Source organism: Aspergillus eucalypticola (assembly GCF_003184535.1).
Source record: "Aspergillus eucalypticola CBS 122712 chromosome Unknown BO83scaffold_28, whole genome shotgun sequence".
Classification (NCBI taxonomy): domain Eukaryota; kingdom Fungi; phylum Ascomycota; class Eurotiomycetes; order Eurotiales; family Aspergillaceae; genus Aspergillus; species Aspergillus eucalypticola.
This window is the reverse complement of record NW_020290302.1, coordinates 360,368-375,833: the sequence shown is the minus strand read 5'-3', so window position 1 is coordinate 375,833 and position 15,466 is coordinate 360,368. Positions and strand designations below refer to the sequence as shown.

General features: G+C 50.5%; 5 protein-coding genes across 5 annotated transcripts; 3 read left to right on the top strand and 2 right to left on the bottom strand.

Moving 5' to 3' along the window:
* The first annotated feature begins 172 nt into the window (after positions 1–172).
* BO83DRAFT_345442 (MOSC domain protein) lies at positions 173–1,592 on the top strand. Its single transcript, XM_025528749.1, has 3 exons — positions 173–288; positions 362–1,484; positions 1,540–1,592. The coding sequence occupies exons 1-3, from the start codon at positions 274–276 to the stop codon at positions 1,560–1,562; spliced, it is 1,161 nt and encodes a 386-aa protein (XP_025384396.1). The 5' UTR covers positions 173–273; the 3' UTR covers positions 1,563–1,592.
* Positions 1,593–1,751: 159 nt separating this feature from the next.
* BO83DRAFT_345439 (patatin-like serine hydrolase) lies at positions 1,752–5,307 on the top strand (the record flags this gene model as incomplete). Its single annotated transcript, XM_025528748.1, has 6 exons — positions 1,752–1,847; positions 1,914–1,988; positions 2,039–2,229; positions 2,976–3,277; positions 3,339–3,915; positions 3,992–5,307. The coding sequence occupies 6 exons, from the start codon at positions 1,752–1,754 to the stop codon at positions 5,154–5,156; spliced, it is 2,406 nt and encodes an 801-aa protein (XP_025384395.1). The 3' UTR covers positions 5,157–5,307.
* A 264-nt stretch (positions 5,308–5,571) lies between these two features.
* Positions 5,572–8,312, top strand: BO83DRAFT_345437 (DUF803 domain membrane protein). Its single transcript, XM_025528747.1, has 2 exons — positions 5,572–6,804; positions 6,881–8,312. Exons 1-2 carry the CDS (start codon positions 6,046–6,048, stop codon positions 8,198–8,200), a joined length of 2,079 nt encoding a protein of 692 aa, XP_025384394.1. The 5' UTR covers positions 5,572–6,045; the 3' UTR covers positions 8,201–8,312.
* BO83DRAFT_420117 (uncharacterized protein) lies at positions 8,302–9,585 on the bottom strand (the record flags this gene model as incomplete). The annotated part of the gene is made up of 2 exons (XM_025534917.1): positions 8,552–9,585; positions 8,302–8,431 (listed from the first exon to the last, which is right to left on the bottom strand). The coding sequence occupies exons 1-2, from the start codon at positions 9,415–9,417 to the stop codon at positions 8,302–8,304; spliced, it is 996 nt and encodes a 331-aa protein (XP_025384393.1). The 5' UTR covers positions 9,418–9,585.
* Positions 9,586–13,871: 4,286 nt separating this feature from the next.
* On the bottom strand, positions 13,872–14,649 carry BO83DRAFT_381577 (uncharacterized protein). The gene has a single exon (XM_025532022.1). It carries the CDS (start codon positions 14,450–14,452, stop codon positions 14,156–14,158), a length of 297 nt encoding a protein of 98 aa, XP_025384392.1. The 5' UTR covers positions 14,453–14,649; the 3' UTR covers positions 13,872–14,155.
* Positions 14,650–15,466: the final 817 nt, after the last annotated feature.

The window sequence follows — 15,466 nt, the reverse complement described above, 5'->3', positions numbered from 1 at the left end:
GAAGGAGAGACCCGCCGATAAGAAAAAAGCGCCGATAGGACAAGCAAGTTGGAGTCATTTTCCCCTCCGAGTCTGGATTCCCCGGCTTATCTCCGCATGGAGCTAGCTTGCTTTGGCTAATTATTCCCGCGGAATGCATCACTCAGTCAGTCATCCTGACCCTGTATCCCTTCTTTCTTTCTTTCTTTCTGTCTGACTCTCGTATGAATTCGTACATATTCAGATATACCATATATCTACTATAATACTACTTTCTTCTAACACCAAATCACCATGCACATCAGTCAAGTACATCATCCCCCACATCCATGCCCGTATCCCAATATCAATGGTAGTAAAACTAACAACAATAAACCAAAAGCTCTACACCTACCCCATCAAATCCCTTCAAGGCGTTCCCATCTCCAGCGCAACCTTCACTCGAACCGGCTTCCCCTATGACCGCCATTATATGCTCCTCAAAGTCCTTCCCAATGGCGAATACAAGAATATGCATGTGCCTCATTTCCCGGAAATGTCGCTATTCTACACCGATATCATTCACAGTGATGATGGCAAGAAAGCAACAGGGTCTGGGTCCAGCAGGATAGTGATTACTTATCGTTCTCCTCCTACTGCTGATCAATCCCAATCCCAGCGGAAGTTGGAGGTACCGCTGGTACCCGATACGGCGGGGTTGAAGGAAGTAGAAGTCGTCATGCACCAGAGTCCGACAAAGGGCTATATCATGGAAGAGGAGTATAACGGGTGGTTTAGTGAGTGTTTTGGATATCGGGTGGTGCTTGTCTATTTGGGCGGGAATTATAGAGGTGTTTTGGGAAGTTTTGCGCCGGAGAAGAGTGCGGCGCATAGAGGCATACAGGGGTGGTGGTGGAGGAGGGACGGGGTGCTAGGTCTAGGAACAGGGCTGGTGGGTGTGATGATTTTGTTGTCTTGGGTAGGTATGAGTATGGGAATACTGGGGAGTATAGGAGCAACAGGGGCAGCAGGAGCTGTGGTTTGGTATGGGGCTGGACGCCAGAATAAGAAGGAAGAGCAGATTACTTTTGCTGATACGGCGCCATATCTGATTGTGTCGCGCACTTCAGTCGAGGATGTCTCTGCACGGTTAGCTGGCAAGGAGGAAATGGATGTTACCAAGGCCCGGCCGAACATTGTCATATCTGGCGCAGAGACGGCCTTTGAGGAGGACTTCTGGGCTGAAGTGCAGATTGGAGAGCCTGGTTCGGCGAAGCTATTGCTCACGGCCAATTGTATACGGTGTCAGAGTCTTAATGTTGATTATACAACGGGGAAGATGGGTACGGGCGAGTCAGGGACTGTGCTAAAGAAGTTGATGAAGGATCGCCGAGTCGATAAGGGCGCCAAATTCAGTCCAGTGTTTGGTCGATATGGGTTTTTGGATGGAGGGTCGGATGGCCGGACGGTGCGGGTTGGAGATGCGGTGGTGGTAGCAAGGAGGGTTAAGGAACGGACGGTATATGGTGAGTGTGCTACTGTTCTACCATCTGAGAGTTCTTTTGTGACTGATAAGTACAGATTGGCCGGGACTGACTAACTGATGGACATTAAACAAGGTAGATATATAGATGTAGGATACTATTGATATTTCTTAGCAATAGAATCTGATTGGCGATGACGTACCGACTACTAGATCATTTACTCCTCACCACTTCTGCTTCTCCCCCTATCAACCTTCAACGTGAACCACTACCTGCCCCCTACAGTCTGTCCGATTCGGTAACACCGCCATGTCTGAATTCCCTCCGTCAAGTCTCCGCCCCCTTATCGAAGAAGTCTTCCACCTCCTCCGCACCCGCAAAGAGACCATTTCCGTCGCTGAAACCGTACCCCTCCCTCCGCTTACCCCACCGTGGTCCCTTCACAACTGACCAAGGCTATCAATTATATAGGCATCTGGAGGCCTCATTTCTGCCTGTCTCCTCTCAGCCCCAGGCGCATCCAGCATCTACAAAGGCGGGCTGACGGTACTTACCTTTCGCTGGGCACGTCACCTCCCCATGGCTAACAGGATTAGGTATACACCCTCGACTCCCGCATTACCTACACCGGCTGGACCCCCCAGCATCTAGAGAACTACAGTGGCCCGACCCCAGAAATAGTGGCGGGGATCGCGGAAAATGTGCGCGGCACACTGAAATCTACATATACCGTTTGTGAGAGTGGCACGGCAGGACCGACAGGTGGGACGAGCAGGAATCGGACCCCGTGAGTAAACCGATCTCTACTATTATATTTTCTCTTTATATCGGAGAAAGGGTCGTCGTATAAGATGATGCAAAGTGTGCTGATACGTAGTTATGCAGTGGGTATGTGGCGCTCGCAGTATCGACGCCGTCTGGAACGGTGACAAGGGAGGTGGAGACGGGAACCGCGGAAAGAGAAAAGAACATGGTGCTTTTTGCCGGGGAGGGATTGAAGTTGGTGAGGGATTTACTTATTGGAGAGGTTAAGCCTACCACTCCAGCACTGTAGAAGAGATAAAGAGGAGTGGAGTGGGAGGAAGTCAACTTTGGGTTGGGAATGTGACTTTATTGATCCATGGATGTACTGAGACTGGATGGTGCTGTGCTTCTATTTCGGGCTGTGTAGAGCTGGTTACCTATTCCAGTACTAAGTTGATATGGCGAGGATTGATGCATTGCATTGTCGGTGTGATACAGCTAGTAACACCAACAAATTACGGTGTGATAGAACAAACAACTCAAAGAAAGTGAGGGTATCTGCAGTCTTTGTCATGATATCATGCAAGAAGAGAAAACAGTGGTGCCTGAAAGGGTAATTCGGCATCGGTAAAAGGCCGAATTGAATACGAACTTACGGCCCAAACGGGAAACCGGCACCGCCCTGGTGGGAACACCGCCACAGCTTGTTCCACTTGCAGCCAATGAACATGCACGATTACTGCCCTACGCGGGCTTCCTTATGTCATCGTGGGCCCGACCGTGGCGCAGCGCTCACCTGCATTTCCCGCAGTTTCTCTCTTCATCCCGCAAAAGGCCAAAAGATCTTCTTGCCTTCGTGCTACCACTACTTACTACTTTGTCGGGCGCTTCTTTTCTCACACCATCTCAAGTATCTTCATATCCCGGTCATATCAATCTCGATAGCACCTCTTCACAACACCTCGCCTTTATCATCTATCAGCCCATCGATCCATCCTCATCCGTCTCGCCCGGCGGGGTCATGGATTACTCCGTCAACCTCCGCCGCAAGGATACCACCAAGGGTCCGCCTTTGCGGATCCTGTCGCTTGGTAAGTATCTGTTCTAGATGCGCATAAAGAAAACCCCACTAACCTAACACGTGAATGGCAGATGGCGGCGGCGTCCGTGGTTACTCCATGCTTATCATCCTCCAAGAACTCATGTACCGCGTCTACGTTGAATGCGAAGGCAAAGCTCCTCGTCGCGATGAAATCCCCAAACCCTGTGACCACTTTGACCTCATCGTTGGCACCGGAACCGGTGGCCTAATCGCCCTCATGCTGGGCCGGCTACGCCTGGATCTCGAGACCTGCAAAGATGTCTATGTCCGCATGACCCGCCGTGTGTTCGAAACCGACAAGACATTCGCCGGGATTCCGTTCCATAAAACACTGTTCAAGGCTTCCAAGCTGGAAGAAGCCATCCGCGAATGCGTCCGCGAACATACCGTCTTCGAAGCGGAAGGGAACGATTTGAGCCCGTCGGCGCGCAATTCGCTCGCCAGTGCCCCTTTTAGTCCCAACTCCATGTCGGTGCCCCAGCGCTCGGGCAGTCGGGCTAGCTTCAGTACTACTGGTTCTCATTCGTCGGGTCATGCTAGTCAGCGCAATTCGACATTTGTGAACGGTTTGCGCTGGGGGAATCCGGATGCGCTGTTGTATGATAACCGGGAGTATCGGACGAAAACGTATGTTTATTCTTTCCGTTGTTAAACTTTTTATTGCTTGCCTCCTTTTCTTTGTGACTATGTGCTGACTGATTAGTGCTGTGACTGCACTCTACAAAGGTACCACGTCCCGGAACGGCTCGACCGTCCTCCTCCGGTCCTACGATTCGCGCAAAGAACCCCCACCCGAATTCAACTGCACTGTCTGGCAGGCTGGTCGTGCCACGTCGGCCACCGGGCTAGCATTCAAGCCCATTCAGATTGGACAGCACGTCTTCATCGACGAGGGTGCCGGTACCTACAATCCCTCGCCGCAGGCATTGGACGAAGCGGTTATGAATGAGTGGCCCGGTCGCGAAATCGGGGTGTTTGTCAGCGTGGGCACTGGCAAGCGCCCACCAGGCACCAACAATCGGCAACACGAGTGGTGGGAGGACTTCTTTGGGGATGCCCTGGGCACATTCGCAGAAGCCCGTCGACGCCTGATCGCCAAGATCGAGGGTTGCGAGGATATTCATTTGGCGATGCTGCGCGACCATCTAGCTAAGCGCAATGTAAGCAAGGACAACTACTACCGGCTGAACGTCGAGGTGGGCGTGGGCGAGTTTGGCATGAATGAATGGAACCGGCTGGCAGACATCAGCACCAACACACGGCGTTACCTGACGCGACCGGAGGTGAAGCACCAGATCCTGGATGCGGGTGTCAAGTTCGCCAAAATTGAGCGCCAACATCGCCGGCTGGCTGACCATGCCGCGGCGGGTCAGGTCGATGATGGGACCTCGTCTATCATGCACAGTCCAGTGCTGTCGGTGCCGCCGCCATCGCACCCGATGGCCGTGGAGCTACCAGCTGAGCTGCCGGGTGACTTTGTGCCTTATATCACAACAGAGGACTCGCTGCCGGCGCACCCCACGCCACAGGATACTGTTCTGCCATCACCAGGGCGGACATCAGGCGACCTGGCCAGTCCGGGGGCTGGCGAGGTCAGTCGGCCTAGCTCGCGGACGCACGGGTCCTCTCGACCCAGCACCGGGCATGGCCATGATGGGATGCCTCCGCCGGTGCCTCCCAAGACACCGATTCCTTATCCTTCTGAATATCCCAGTGAACTGGGAGGTATTCCGATGCCGATGCCGACAACGACCAGCCCGGGACACAGTCACAGTGGAAGTTTGAGTGGGAAACTTCGACCGCCGTATCCAGTGGACGAGCCACCGGTGGTAAACAAGCAGCGGAAGCCGAGTTACCATGTGCGGTGATGATACCAACACCTTCCTGTATCTATTTTATACTTTTCTTCTTTTTTTTTTTTGATTTCTGATGATGAGTCTATTTCTATGGTGTATGAGGGAGGCGTCTGCGAGAATCCTGCGAGGAAAGCGGGCGATTTCCAGTTATGATCTGATGGATACCCTAATGACCTGTTAATGAATGAATATTATTGTTGAGACGGCTGGACAGTGTACGTAGATAGAAATAGTGTAAAATGTTCTAGAAGGATAGGTAAATTGAAACGAGAAGAAGCATTGCGACGAACCGTGGATCGGGATGTGCTGCGCCGCCCAGCTGGCGCCGGATCAACCAACGATTGACCAGTTTTCCCAGCCTCGCTTTTCTCTGCAACAAACAAACTGTTCATCTTACGCAAGCCATTCTTCTTTCCCCCCCCACCCCCCCTGCTGTCTTGCTTTTCTGTACTTTCTCTTCCCCTTGTTTTCTACTAAGATTAGTTTACATACCTTCCCCTCACTCCCTCACAGCATCAGATCTCGATCAGTATCGATCTGGCACATTCCGATCCCACCGGACCTGTCGATCGCACGGCTATTTTGCATTCCTCGATCCGCTGTCAGTCTGACCTCGTGGAATAGCAGTCCAATCCCCATCAATCAACAGTCTATCTATTTCGCCCCTGCAGCGCCTCAACCATTCATCCATGGCTGTCTAGCGCCAGGCCCCGACTAATTATATCTCACTCTCGCTTATCGCTCCTCCCCCCTATTATCCTTTCGCGCCCGATCTCACATACGACACCTTCTTCCTCTCTCCCACCTGTCATCACGGCATCGACACGAGCGAGTGAGAGTGTGAGTGAGTAAGATTCAAGACACTGCAGGCAGTGTCCCCGATGCAGCCGAGCTACCCATCATGGACTCCGATAATCCACTACATCCTGTGAACCTCCTCGCCGCCCGCGCCGACAGTTCCTCCCGTCCAGCCTCCTACAAAGCCATCGGTATCTCTCTCGCCATTGCCTCGGGCTTCTTCATCGGTGTCTCCTTCGTACTCAAGAAGAAAGGTCTCCTCCGCGCCAACGTCAAGTACAATGAAGAGGCCGGCGAAGGGTACGGATACCTGAAGAACCTCTTCTGGTGGGGTGGCATGACCCTGATGATCATCGGGGAGCTGTGCAACTTTGTTGCCTATGCTTTTGTCGACGCTATCCTCGTGACGCCGCTGGGCGCACTGACGGTCGTGGTGACCACCATTTTGTCGGCGATCTTCCTGAAGGAGAGGCTGAGTTTTGTTGGGAAAGTAGGCTGTTTTTGCTGCATCTTGGGCAGTGTGGTTATTGCGTTGAATGCGCCGGAGCAGTCGTCGGTGAGTGATATCCAGGAAATGAAGAGCTATGTCATTGCTCCGGGGTTTTTGTCCTATGCTGGGGTGATTATTGTGGGGTGTATCGTCACAGCGGTTTGGTTGGGGCCTAAATATGGCAAGAAGAGCATGTTTGTGTATATCAGCATTTGCTCGTTGATTGGGGGATTGAGTGTCGTGGCAACGCAGGGTCTGGGGTCCGCTATTCTGGCTCAGATAAATGGCGAGGCACAATTTAACCAGTGGTTTATGTATGTCTTGCTGGTGTTTGTTATTACGACGCTGTTGACTGAGATTATCTATCTCAATGTGCGTTCCTCCCCCTACCCTTCTTGTTTTTTGATTTCCGAGATTTATTTGGGTCGGTCATACTAATGCCTAGCAGAAAGCCCTCAACATCTTCAACGCTGCGCTGGTCACCCCCACCTACTATGTCTTCTTCACCAGTTCCACCATTGTCACCTCCGCCGTGCTGTTCCGCGGCTTCAAGGGCTCCGTCTCCTCCATCGTCACGGTCATCCTAGGCTTTCTGCAGATTTGCGCCGGTGTCGTGCTGCTGCAGCTGTCCAAGTCCGCCAAAGACGTTCCCGATGCCGCTGTCTTCAAGGGAGATCTCGACCAGGTGCGCGAGGTGGCCACGCAAGAAGAGCCTGAATTCGAGCCCAAGGCCGACTCCATTCGCGCCACCGCCGCCATCATCCGTCGCCTCTCTACCCCACGTCGCCAGATGGAAGCTGAGGAAGCCCGGCGCTACTTCCACGACCGCGCGGAGGACATGAAGCCCCCAGCGGAGAATGAGGTGATCGAATGGGACGGGTTGCGCCGGCGCAAGACCGTCCTCGGCGAAGGTCCAACCACCCTGGGGCGCACGCGAACCCTTCGCAACCCCTCGGTCAAGTATCCCGTTCCGCCACTGGGCATGTCGCACGTACCGGAAGAGCGACCAGACGAGCCCGAGCGACCCGACACGAAGCAGAGCAGCCATTCCTTCCTCGACGACCTGCGATCCCGCGCCTCAAGCCTCTTCCATCCCGCCTGGCAACCCATTCAAGATGAGCATACCACGCCGGACCCTGTTAACATGACAGCTTTGTCTGTACACAAGCCGCATCCCGACACCCGCTACCCGCAGTCCATCGCAGACGACTCGCGCAGCCACACGCCATGGGGAGAAGAGCGCGGGGCCCCCTCCCCGCCACCCCACGGCGGCGCTCGACGCCAATTCTCATTCAACACCATGCTCCACCGCATGAAAACAGGCCATGAAGCAACTGCATCGCGAAGCAGCATTCCTCCCCGACCGCCTCGCCACCGGGCGCAGTCCGTCACCGAAGAAGAACGCCTCGGCCTCGTGCGCGGCGACTCCCGCGGCGAGACAGCACCGGACGACGATGTGGACGAGAAGCTCGACCGATTCGACTCACTCGATAGTACACTCGACGACGGACCCGGCCGATTGCCTTCCGGGATAATGCATTCGCCGGAGCTATACCCCGCCCGGCTGCGCGTCAACCCGCTTCCACCGCTCCCGGACGAAGAGCCGCTCGAAGATCCGTATGCACCAGTGGATATGGGCCGGCGCGGATCGCATAGTAGCGCGGGGACGCTGTCGTCGAGCGGACGGAGTATGGGCTGGCGCAGACATGGATCGGCGAGTAGTGGAGGCAGTGTGCAACTGCCAGGGAGACGAGGAGCATTCATCTAACGATATTGATTGGACATATTTTGGGATGTATGATATGAGATACGAAGATATGATATGAACAGGATGTTATTAATGTATATAGTATGATTAGATAGATAATGTTATGAAAGTGATGAAATGGTATTTGATGTAGACGACGTAAATGCAAGCACACTCCTCTGGTTCGTTCTCAACTGAACAGCATATTTCACCTCGGAGAGACGTTTCCCTGCTGCAATACTATCCATAGCCCTGCAACAATTAGCACATCCCATTCAACAACCCGTGTAAGATAAAAAAAAAAAAAAAAAAAAAAAAAAAAAAAAAAAAAAGAGAGAGAGAAAGAAAGAAAGAGGGAAAAGAAGGACATACCACTGAACCCTCACCAACTTAACCCCCTTCCACCCACCCCTCTGTATCTCCTTTTGTAACTTTCCAGCTGCTAACCCACCCCCTGCCCCTGCTACCTTTATTCCCGGATTTATTGAAGAAGAAGAAGAAGAAGGAGTATTAGGTTCCCCCAGAATAACATGCGTAACTCCACGATGCATATGAAGCGAGAGATTTGCGCCGTGCGAGATGAGAAGATGTTTGAGTTTGTGATCTGAGACGGTGGGTGTTGTTTGGCCGTTTATGTGGATGGTTAGGGAGGAGAAGATGGTAGATGTAGATGTAGATGTAGATGTAGATGCATTATTTTCTCTCCTTGATATTGATTCTGTGTCTGTGTTTGTGTCTGTTATTTTATTCCCATTATTGTCTTGATGATCAATTCTTATCCTCTTCTTCGTCTTCTCCTGTTCAAGATTATCCAATGACGTAGCATCTCTCTTCAATGATGATGATGACGATATCTCACACCCCTGCTTGAAAAAAGATACAACAGAAGTAGTAGTAGTAGTAGTAGTAGAATGAGGAATCGGTTTCGACATCCCAAACATACTCCGTATATCCCTCTGCTGCTGATTTCTTCTTCCATTCTCCTTCTTCTTCTGCAATTCTGCAGGTATCTGGGTCACAACCCACTCCCCTTTCTTCTCCCCATCACTGTCATATGTACAATCCCCCCTGCCCGCCCCGAACTGTCTGGTGAGTTTCTCTCGTCGGGTCTCGCGCCATGAGGTATTTCCGCGGGAGGATCCGGGGTCGGCGATTTGGTGGCCTGTTGAGGAGGAGTTCCAGGTATCGAAGTTGAGGTGGTTTGTAGGGAGGGGGGGAGGTTTGGAGGGAGGTGGCATTGCAGAGTAGTGTATCTTCTGTGGAGAGAGTTGTGAGGGAAGTGTGAAGTTATTGTTGGTGTGTGTTTTTGTTTAGTGGTTGGAGGGGATACCAGAGTTTCTTATCGGTCATGTGATGTTGGTTATCGGGTGAGTTTTATCTTATCGATTGAATGGGATGGATGAAGGCTCGTTGGGGGTGTTGCTGAGTATTTTGATGTGGTATTATTTTTGGTGAGTATGTAAAGGGCTCTATTTGGATGAGGTGGGTTTTAGTTAAAAGTAGTAGTAGTTAATTGGGGGTTTATGGCATGGTTGGTGGTAGTTGTAGATTGTTATCACCATTATTGCAGTGATACTAAACACTAATTCTACTATAACTAGTACATTATATGTATATATAACCACTGTGGGAGAACACTATTCTACAACAACAATATCTACTACTACGTAGTACTATTGCTAACAGTAGAGATATATTATAGATAGTAGTAAGTAGTGTCACTACCAGCAACAACAACAAAGCAACTACACCACTACAAGAATTAAGTTAATTTAGCTCACCTCACCTCGCTTTGCCTGACATAGCATGATCCATCCGTGGTATGGTAGTAATTCCATATGCTTCAATTGCACACATAACTTGAATGTACTAAATCTACCACACTTTAGTGTACGTAAATCCTACATAAGCACATACTTGACATACAGTAGTTATGCTATGCATACACTACACTATACATAAGTAGAACTATTCACACCATTATATCAATAAGTATAATTTGAAAAAGGATAGAATAATTGCAACAAGCCCCTCGCACAATATCATCAGAGCTAGTAGATCATAGATCATAGATCGTACCACCTCACTCACATTCCAACCTCCTCTTTCCCCCCCCCTCCCTCCACGGAAAGACGGTGAAGAAATGAGAGAAAAGATAAATGAGCTCATCGTGGCTGGCTAGCTGGCTGGCTGGCTGACGACTAACCCAACCAAGGATAATATTACACAAAAAAAGTGGGAAAATAATAAGTTGGGATGATGCATCCTGCACGGGTTTGTGTAGCCTTGTTCTAGCCCTCTGTGTTGCCCAGCATTCTTATTTCAAGTAGGTAGGATCATGTATGAGTATATGTATGTATGTATGTATATGTGGATGTATGCAAGTAGTAATAGGGAATACTGGATTAAGGAAAAAGGGAGGGGGGGAGGATTGAACTCAAAAGCTATAAGAAGAAATAAAATAACGGTAAAGAGTGTGAGTGAGTGATTGAGTGGCTAATGGAATGAATCAAGGGATAAACGTTAACCAACATAATGACTGACTCGATAAAAAAAAAAAAAAAGGGATTGTATCCAAGTAATAAACTATCGTACATATCATCTGTCAGCTGATGTAGGGTCACCGTCATCATCGTCATCGATTTTCAGTTCAATGTTATGTATGTATCTCTATCTGTATTTTCTGGATATATGTATGTACGTTGTTGTTGTTGCTGCTGCTGCTGCTGCTGCACTCTGCACTACTATATTAGGAAACCTTTCATGAACCTACTTACTACTTAAGTCCAAACCCTACTTGACTTGATGGTGGTTGGGGTTACTATCTATTTTTCACTCGTGCAGCGATCGACAGACTCCTCATCATTTATGTACATACGTTATATCATTTGTATATCTATTCCTACCTTATGTATCCTATCACTAGTACCATAGGCAGATATAACTGGCAAATGATAATATATGTAACTATGTATGTATGCATCACGGGTTGTTGCAGCTGAAACCAAACAACGCCATCCCAACGCAAGGATAGTCTAAGTAGTGGTACTTTCATTACTAGTTAGTAGTTAGCGGTCTGTCTGTCTGTCTGTCTGCCTACCTGCCTGGTCTGCCGTGTGTGGGAGAGTGTGAGTTCAATTCCCGTTTCTGCCATCATCACGTTCATTATTCTTTTTGCCAACTCACTTTTTGCCAGATTAATCTGGATGTGCAAAGATACGTGGTCGCCTCCACCGCCAGTCGTTGCGCCCCCCCCCCCGCCTCTCTCCTTCCCCTCCCACGTCTTCCCACCTCCTCACCAACTACTCACCCACTAACCAGCTTCACTACCCAATCATGACCAGCACAATCCCTCAAGTCGAGAATCTCGCCTCAGACAATCGGGCGACGAGGGTCCGTGTCGCTTGGCGCTGATCATCGTGGCCCGTTTGGTCTTCCATCCTTCCCTCCAATTTCCTTGTGTTGCCGGTTTTACTGTATTCCATCCATCCATCTCATCGTCCTGCAAAGCCCGGGTTCCCCGATCTGGTAGGTCATCTACTTATGGAATTGTTCACTGAATGCCCCGTATTAGGAAAGTAGAATAATAATTCAGGAATAGAAGGGAAAATAAAGGAAAAAGAAAAGGAAACCCCACTATTGCCATACTACGATGATATTCTCTTCTCTTTCCGGTCACTTTTCCTTCTTTGAAAATGGAGACTCTGAATCGTGACATCAGCCACCAACAATCCGATTCTTCACTGGCCGGTCGCCTTATTCCACCGAAACACTATCCGGATTCTTAAGGTTGCAGCAATCCGTCAGCGTTATCTTGACCGCCAAAGTCCCTGTCTAGGCAGCAGCCCTTTTCAAATAGGTCATCGCGAAAAAGGAGGAGGAATAGATGAAAGTAATCCACACCCGTAGATGTCCAGAGGGGAGTGAGTAGGATCGTTCAAAGCTTAGTGCACTGGCTATCCACCTGCGCAGTCGATCGTGCACGGGTAACAACGGAACATGCAATGTAAGGTTAATTACTGCGTGCAGCAGTCCTGACCACTCACGTTGCCCTCTGCCCACTATCCGTCCCCTCTCGCTATCGTGAGATGAGATGCCTCTAAACTCATTCCTGGCCCTTTCTTACGGCACCAATAATGCTCCGGAAAAGGAGAGAAGGATGGGATGGGGAAACCAACTAGCGGTGGTGGCCGCCGTGCTGGAGACAGTTATTTCACGTCGAATTTCCCCTCCGCACGCGCCCGCCCAATCGACTCCGCCCGAATCTGTCCGGAGGAAAGCGACGGGCTCGGGTTGAATTCGGCTGTGGTTGGCGTGCTGGAGAGACGACCGGGGTGGTTTGAAGCTGATTTAGTGTGGTTTTTTAGGGTCGTCGCTGAACAGTTGAGGGGGACACAGCCAATCGAGGCGCGGATTTCCTTTCCCTAGTTGGGAGACCGGTCATCATCGACCAGAGAGGCATGGATAGATGGATGCGTTGACATCGCTCGTGCTGACGGTTGCACAAGACCCGGGAGTTGGGGGCCATATCACATTCCGGCCGGAGAAGTAGAAATCGATCAGCACGGACTTATTTGCCTATTGCCAAATGTGTAATTGTCTTCTAGAATGGCAAATACCCCCTTCCCGTAGATTTATCTCCTTTTGTTCGGGGGGCGTCAAGCTACTCACTAGCCTTAGAATTGTCCTCGACCGGTTATTCCCGTGGCCAACGTTGCACAGCAGGGGGGGACCGGGGGGGCGCAATGTAATCCTCGTCCATTATCCGGAGATTCAGCATCCGCGTGAGCAGCTAGACAACTAGATCCTAAGTAAGAACAGGGGTCATCAGGGGGGCGCAATAGTTAGTATTTTTAGATAGTACGGCGTGCTGAGGCAGAGAAGAAAAAAAAAAAAAAAAACACTGAAGGGAGTGGAGGAGTCTGCTTTAGTGTCTGTTGACCACCATCGGAGCAAAATTAGCGCCCTGCTAAGGTGCAAGTAGTAAGGCGACAGACCGGCTACCTTACTAACATCTGCACCATGCCCAGTGCACGCTGCCTCGGTACTACCATCATGGCGGCTGCAGGTTATCGACTGCTGAAGAATGAAGCAGTTCGCCGGGGCAGTGACTTGGGAAGCGGTCCTTCCTTGGGGCGTGCATGGCAGCTGCAGGTACCGCCGGAAACCTGACAGGTGAGTAGTCGCTAGTAGTCTAGACGGGGTCTCATAGCACTGGAGAGTGGAAATGAGACACTGAGGGGAAAGAGAGGGGAACAGAGAGAGACGGTTGGTTAGTAGGCAAAGTCCAAGGCCGTCCGTCGAGCACCGGACCGATAGCGATCTCAGTCATAAGCGACCCGAGAGGAGGTTATCCACGCATTGGCGGTACAAGAGAAGGCGGGCCCCACAGTCAGGACCGGAGTAATTCCTATCCTGCTTTTGGATTTAATTGTCTCTCCCATGATCAATCAATCAAATCAATCCATCAAGTAGAGTGGAGGGGTTGGTTCATGGACAAGTCTCGTCCGAGGCTCACACTGCTCCGACGAAACATACACATGATTACAATTGGTAGGAAAAATAATGGTACCACGTAATGACGGGGATGTGTCGAATTGTCGATAGATTAATTAAAGGAAAGACAGAGGATGATAGAGAGAGAGAGGCAAAAAAAGAGGGGAAGCGAAAGACAAGACGGATCGAGTTGATCTCCGTGCATTTACGCTGTTGAGTCTAGCGTGACCCGGACGGGCCCTTCAACTCGTTGAAATCCTGAGCTCTGCTCTCTCCGCGGTTCACTCCGGCGCCAACTCTAGGCCAACTCCTGTGAGGTGGAGATTCCACGACTTGTTATTTGTCAATTGGCATACTCGGGCCATTTGGGAATTTCCAGTCCAGGGAAAGAGAACAACATAGCGTGCTGGTTTGAGTACTTTGTAGAGTGGATTAGCAGCAGCAGTAGTAGTCTAGTTAGTGTAGTAGCGTCTCTCAAGTTTAGTCTAGTCCAGTCTGACTGTCCGCGAATTTGGAGAGGAGAAACAACACTAGCCAGGATGCTATGGCACGGAAGTACCTATGGGCGTAGGACTCTGCATGCTCTGCAGCGCCAGGGCTAGCGCCACTGGGTTCCTGCTCCAAGCAAAAGGTTTGCCCAGGATGCCCAGGGCTGCGTTGTAGCAGGATGGCGCTGGTCGGCGATAGCTGCGGTGCAAGTTTGAATGACCTCCCGATTGGATACATGTCCCTAGCCATATTCAACTCAAGGTGAATAACTCCGTCGGGGCCAACCATCTTTGCCGTCTACCCTGCTGTATACTCCGTCAGGATGAGCTACAGCCCCGCAAGATCTGCTGTATGTACGACGGCTGCGGGTGTCGGGCCGTCGGTAGCGGACTTCCAAGAATGACTAGATAGATCCAGCAATATGGCCTTGTGTCTGGCTCTGAAGGATCACACACACACACACACACACACAAACACACACACACACACACACTCTCTCTCTCTCTCTGGGCCCCCTAATGATGTGCACATGGGGTGGATGAGCCGGTCTTAGTTTCCTATTTTCCGGTCAGAAAGAGAGGATACACAGGAAAAACTAAATTAGACTAAAGAAATCAGAAAATAAAATTGAGAAATGGACAGAAAAAGAGGGAAGAAAAGCAAAGCAAAGTGAACTTGTTAAGAAGAAAAGCATTTCAAAATTACCAGGTAAACATAAAAGAGTAAAAGACTGGGTTGATCCTCATCTTAGACTGCACGGCCCTGAGCGATCCCCGGCTGGTAGCACATTGAGACTAACTCCGACGGTCATTCAACCTGGTCGATCATTGACGTCCCCGGCACAAGCTCGGAGGGACAGTGTTGCTCGTCTTGTCCGTAGTGACGCTAATGTACTTCTATCAATTTCACATTGTGTAGTTACTCACTCACGGAAATGTCAACCAGGTGTGGATAACTATCGCACTGACACACCCACCAGATGACTAGTCTTGGGGGGGGGGTTTGATGGCGTTCAACACAGACCGCCTGGTGCATGGTGCTTGTGAGAGTGTTGAATGCCAGATAGATATGCATTCGGTCTTACCTTCAACAGCCAATACATTTGCATATTCAACTTACAGTAGTCGTGCTTCTCAACACTGTCGGTCGGTTGGACATGTGGCAGGGACATGACAGGCGGGGGGCGCTGCTTGGTAGCAGCAGTCGGTCAGTCAGTCAGTCAGTCAGTCAGTCAGACCTTCCAAATTCTCATCAATCTTGTATGGCGCAAGAGCTAAGAGGCAAAGGCCGGAAGGGAAAGAA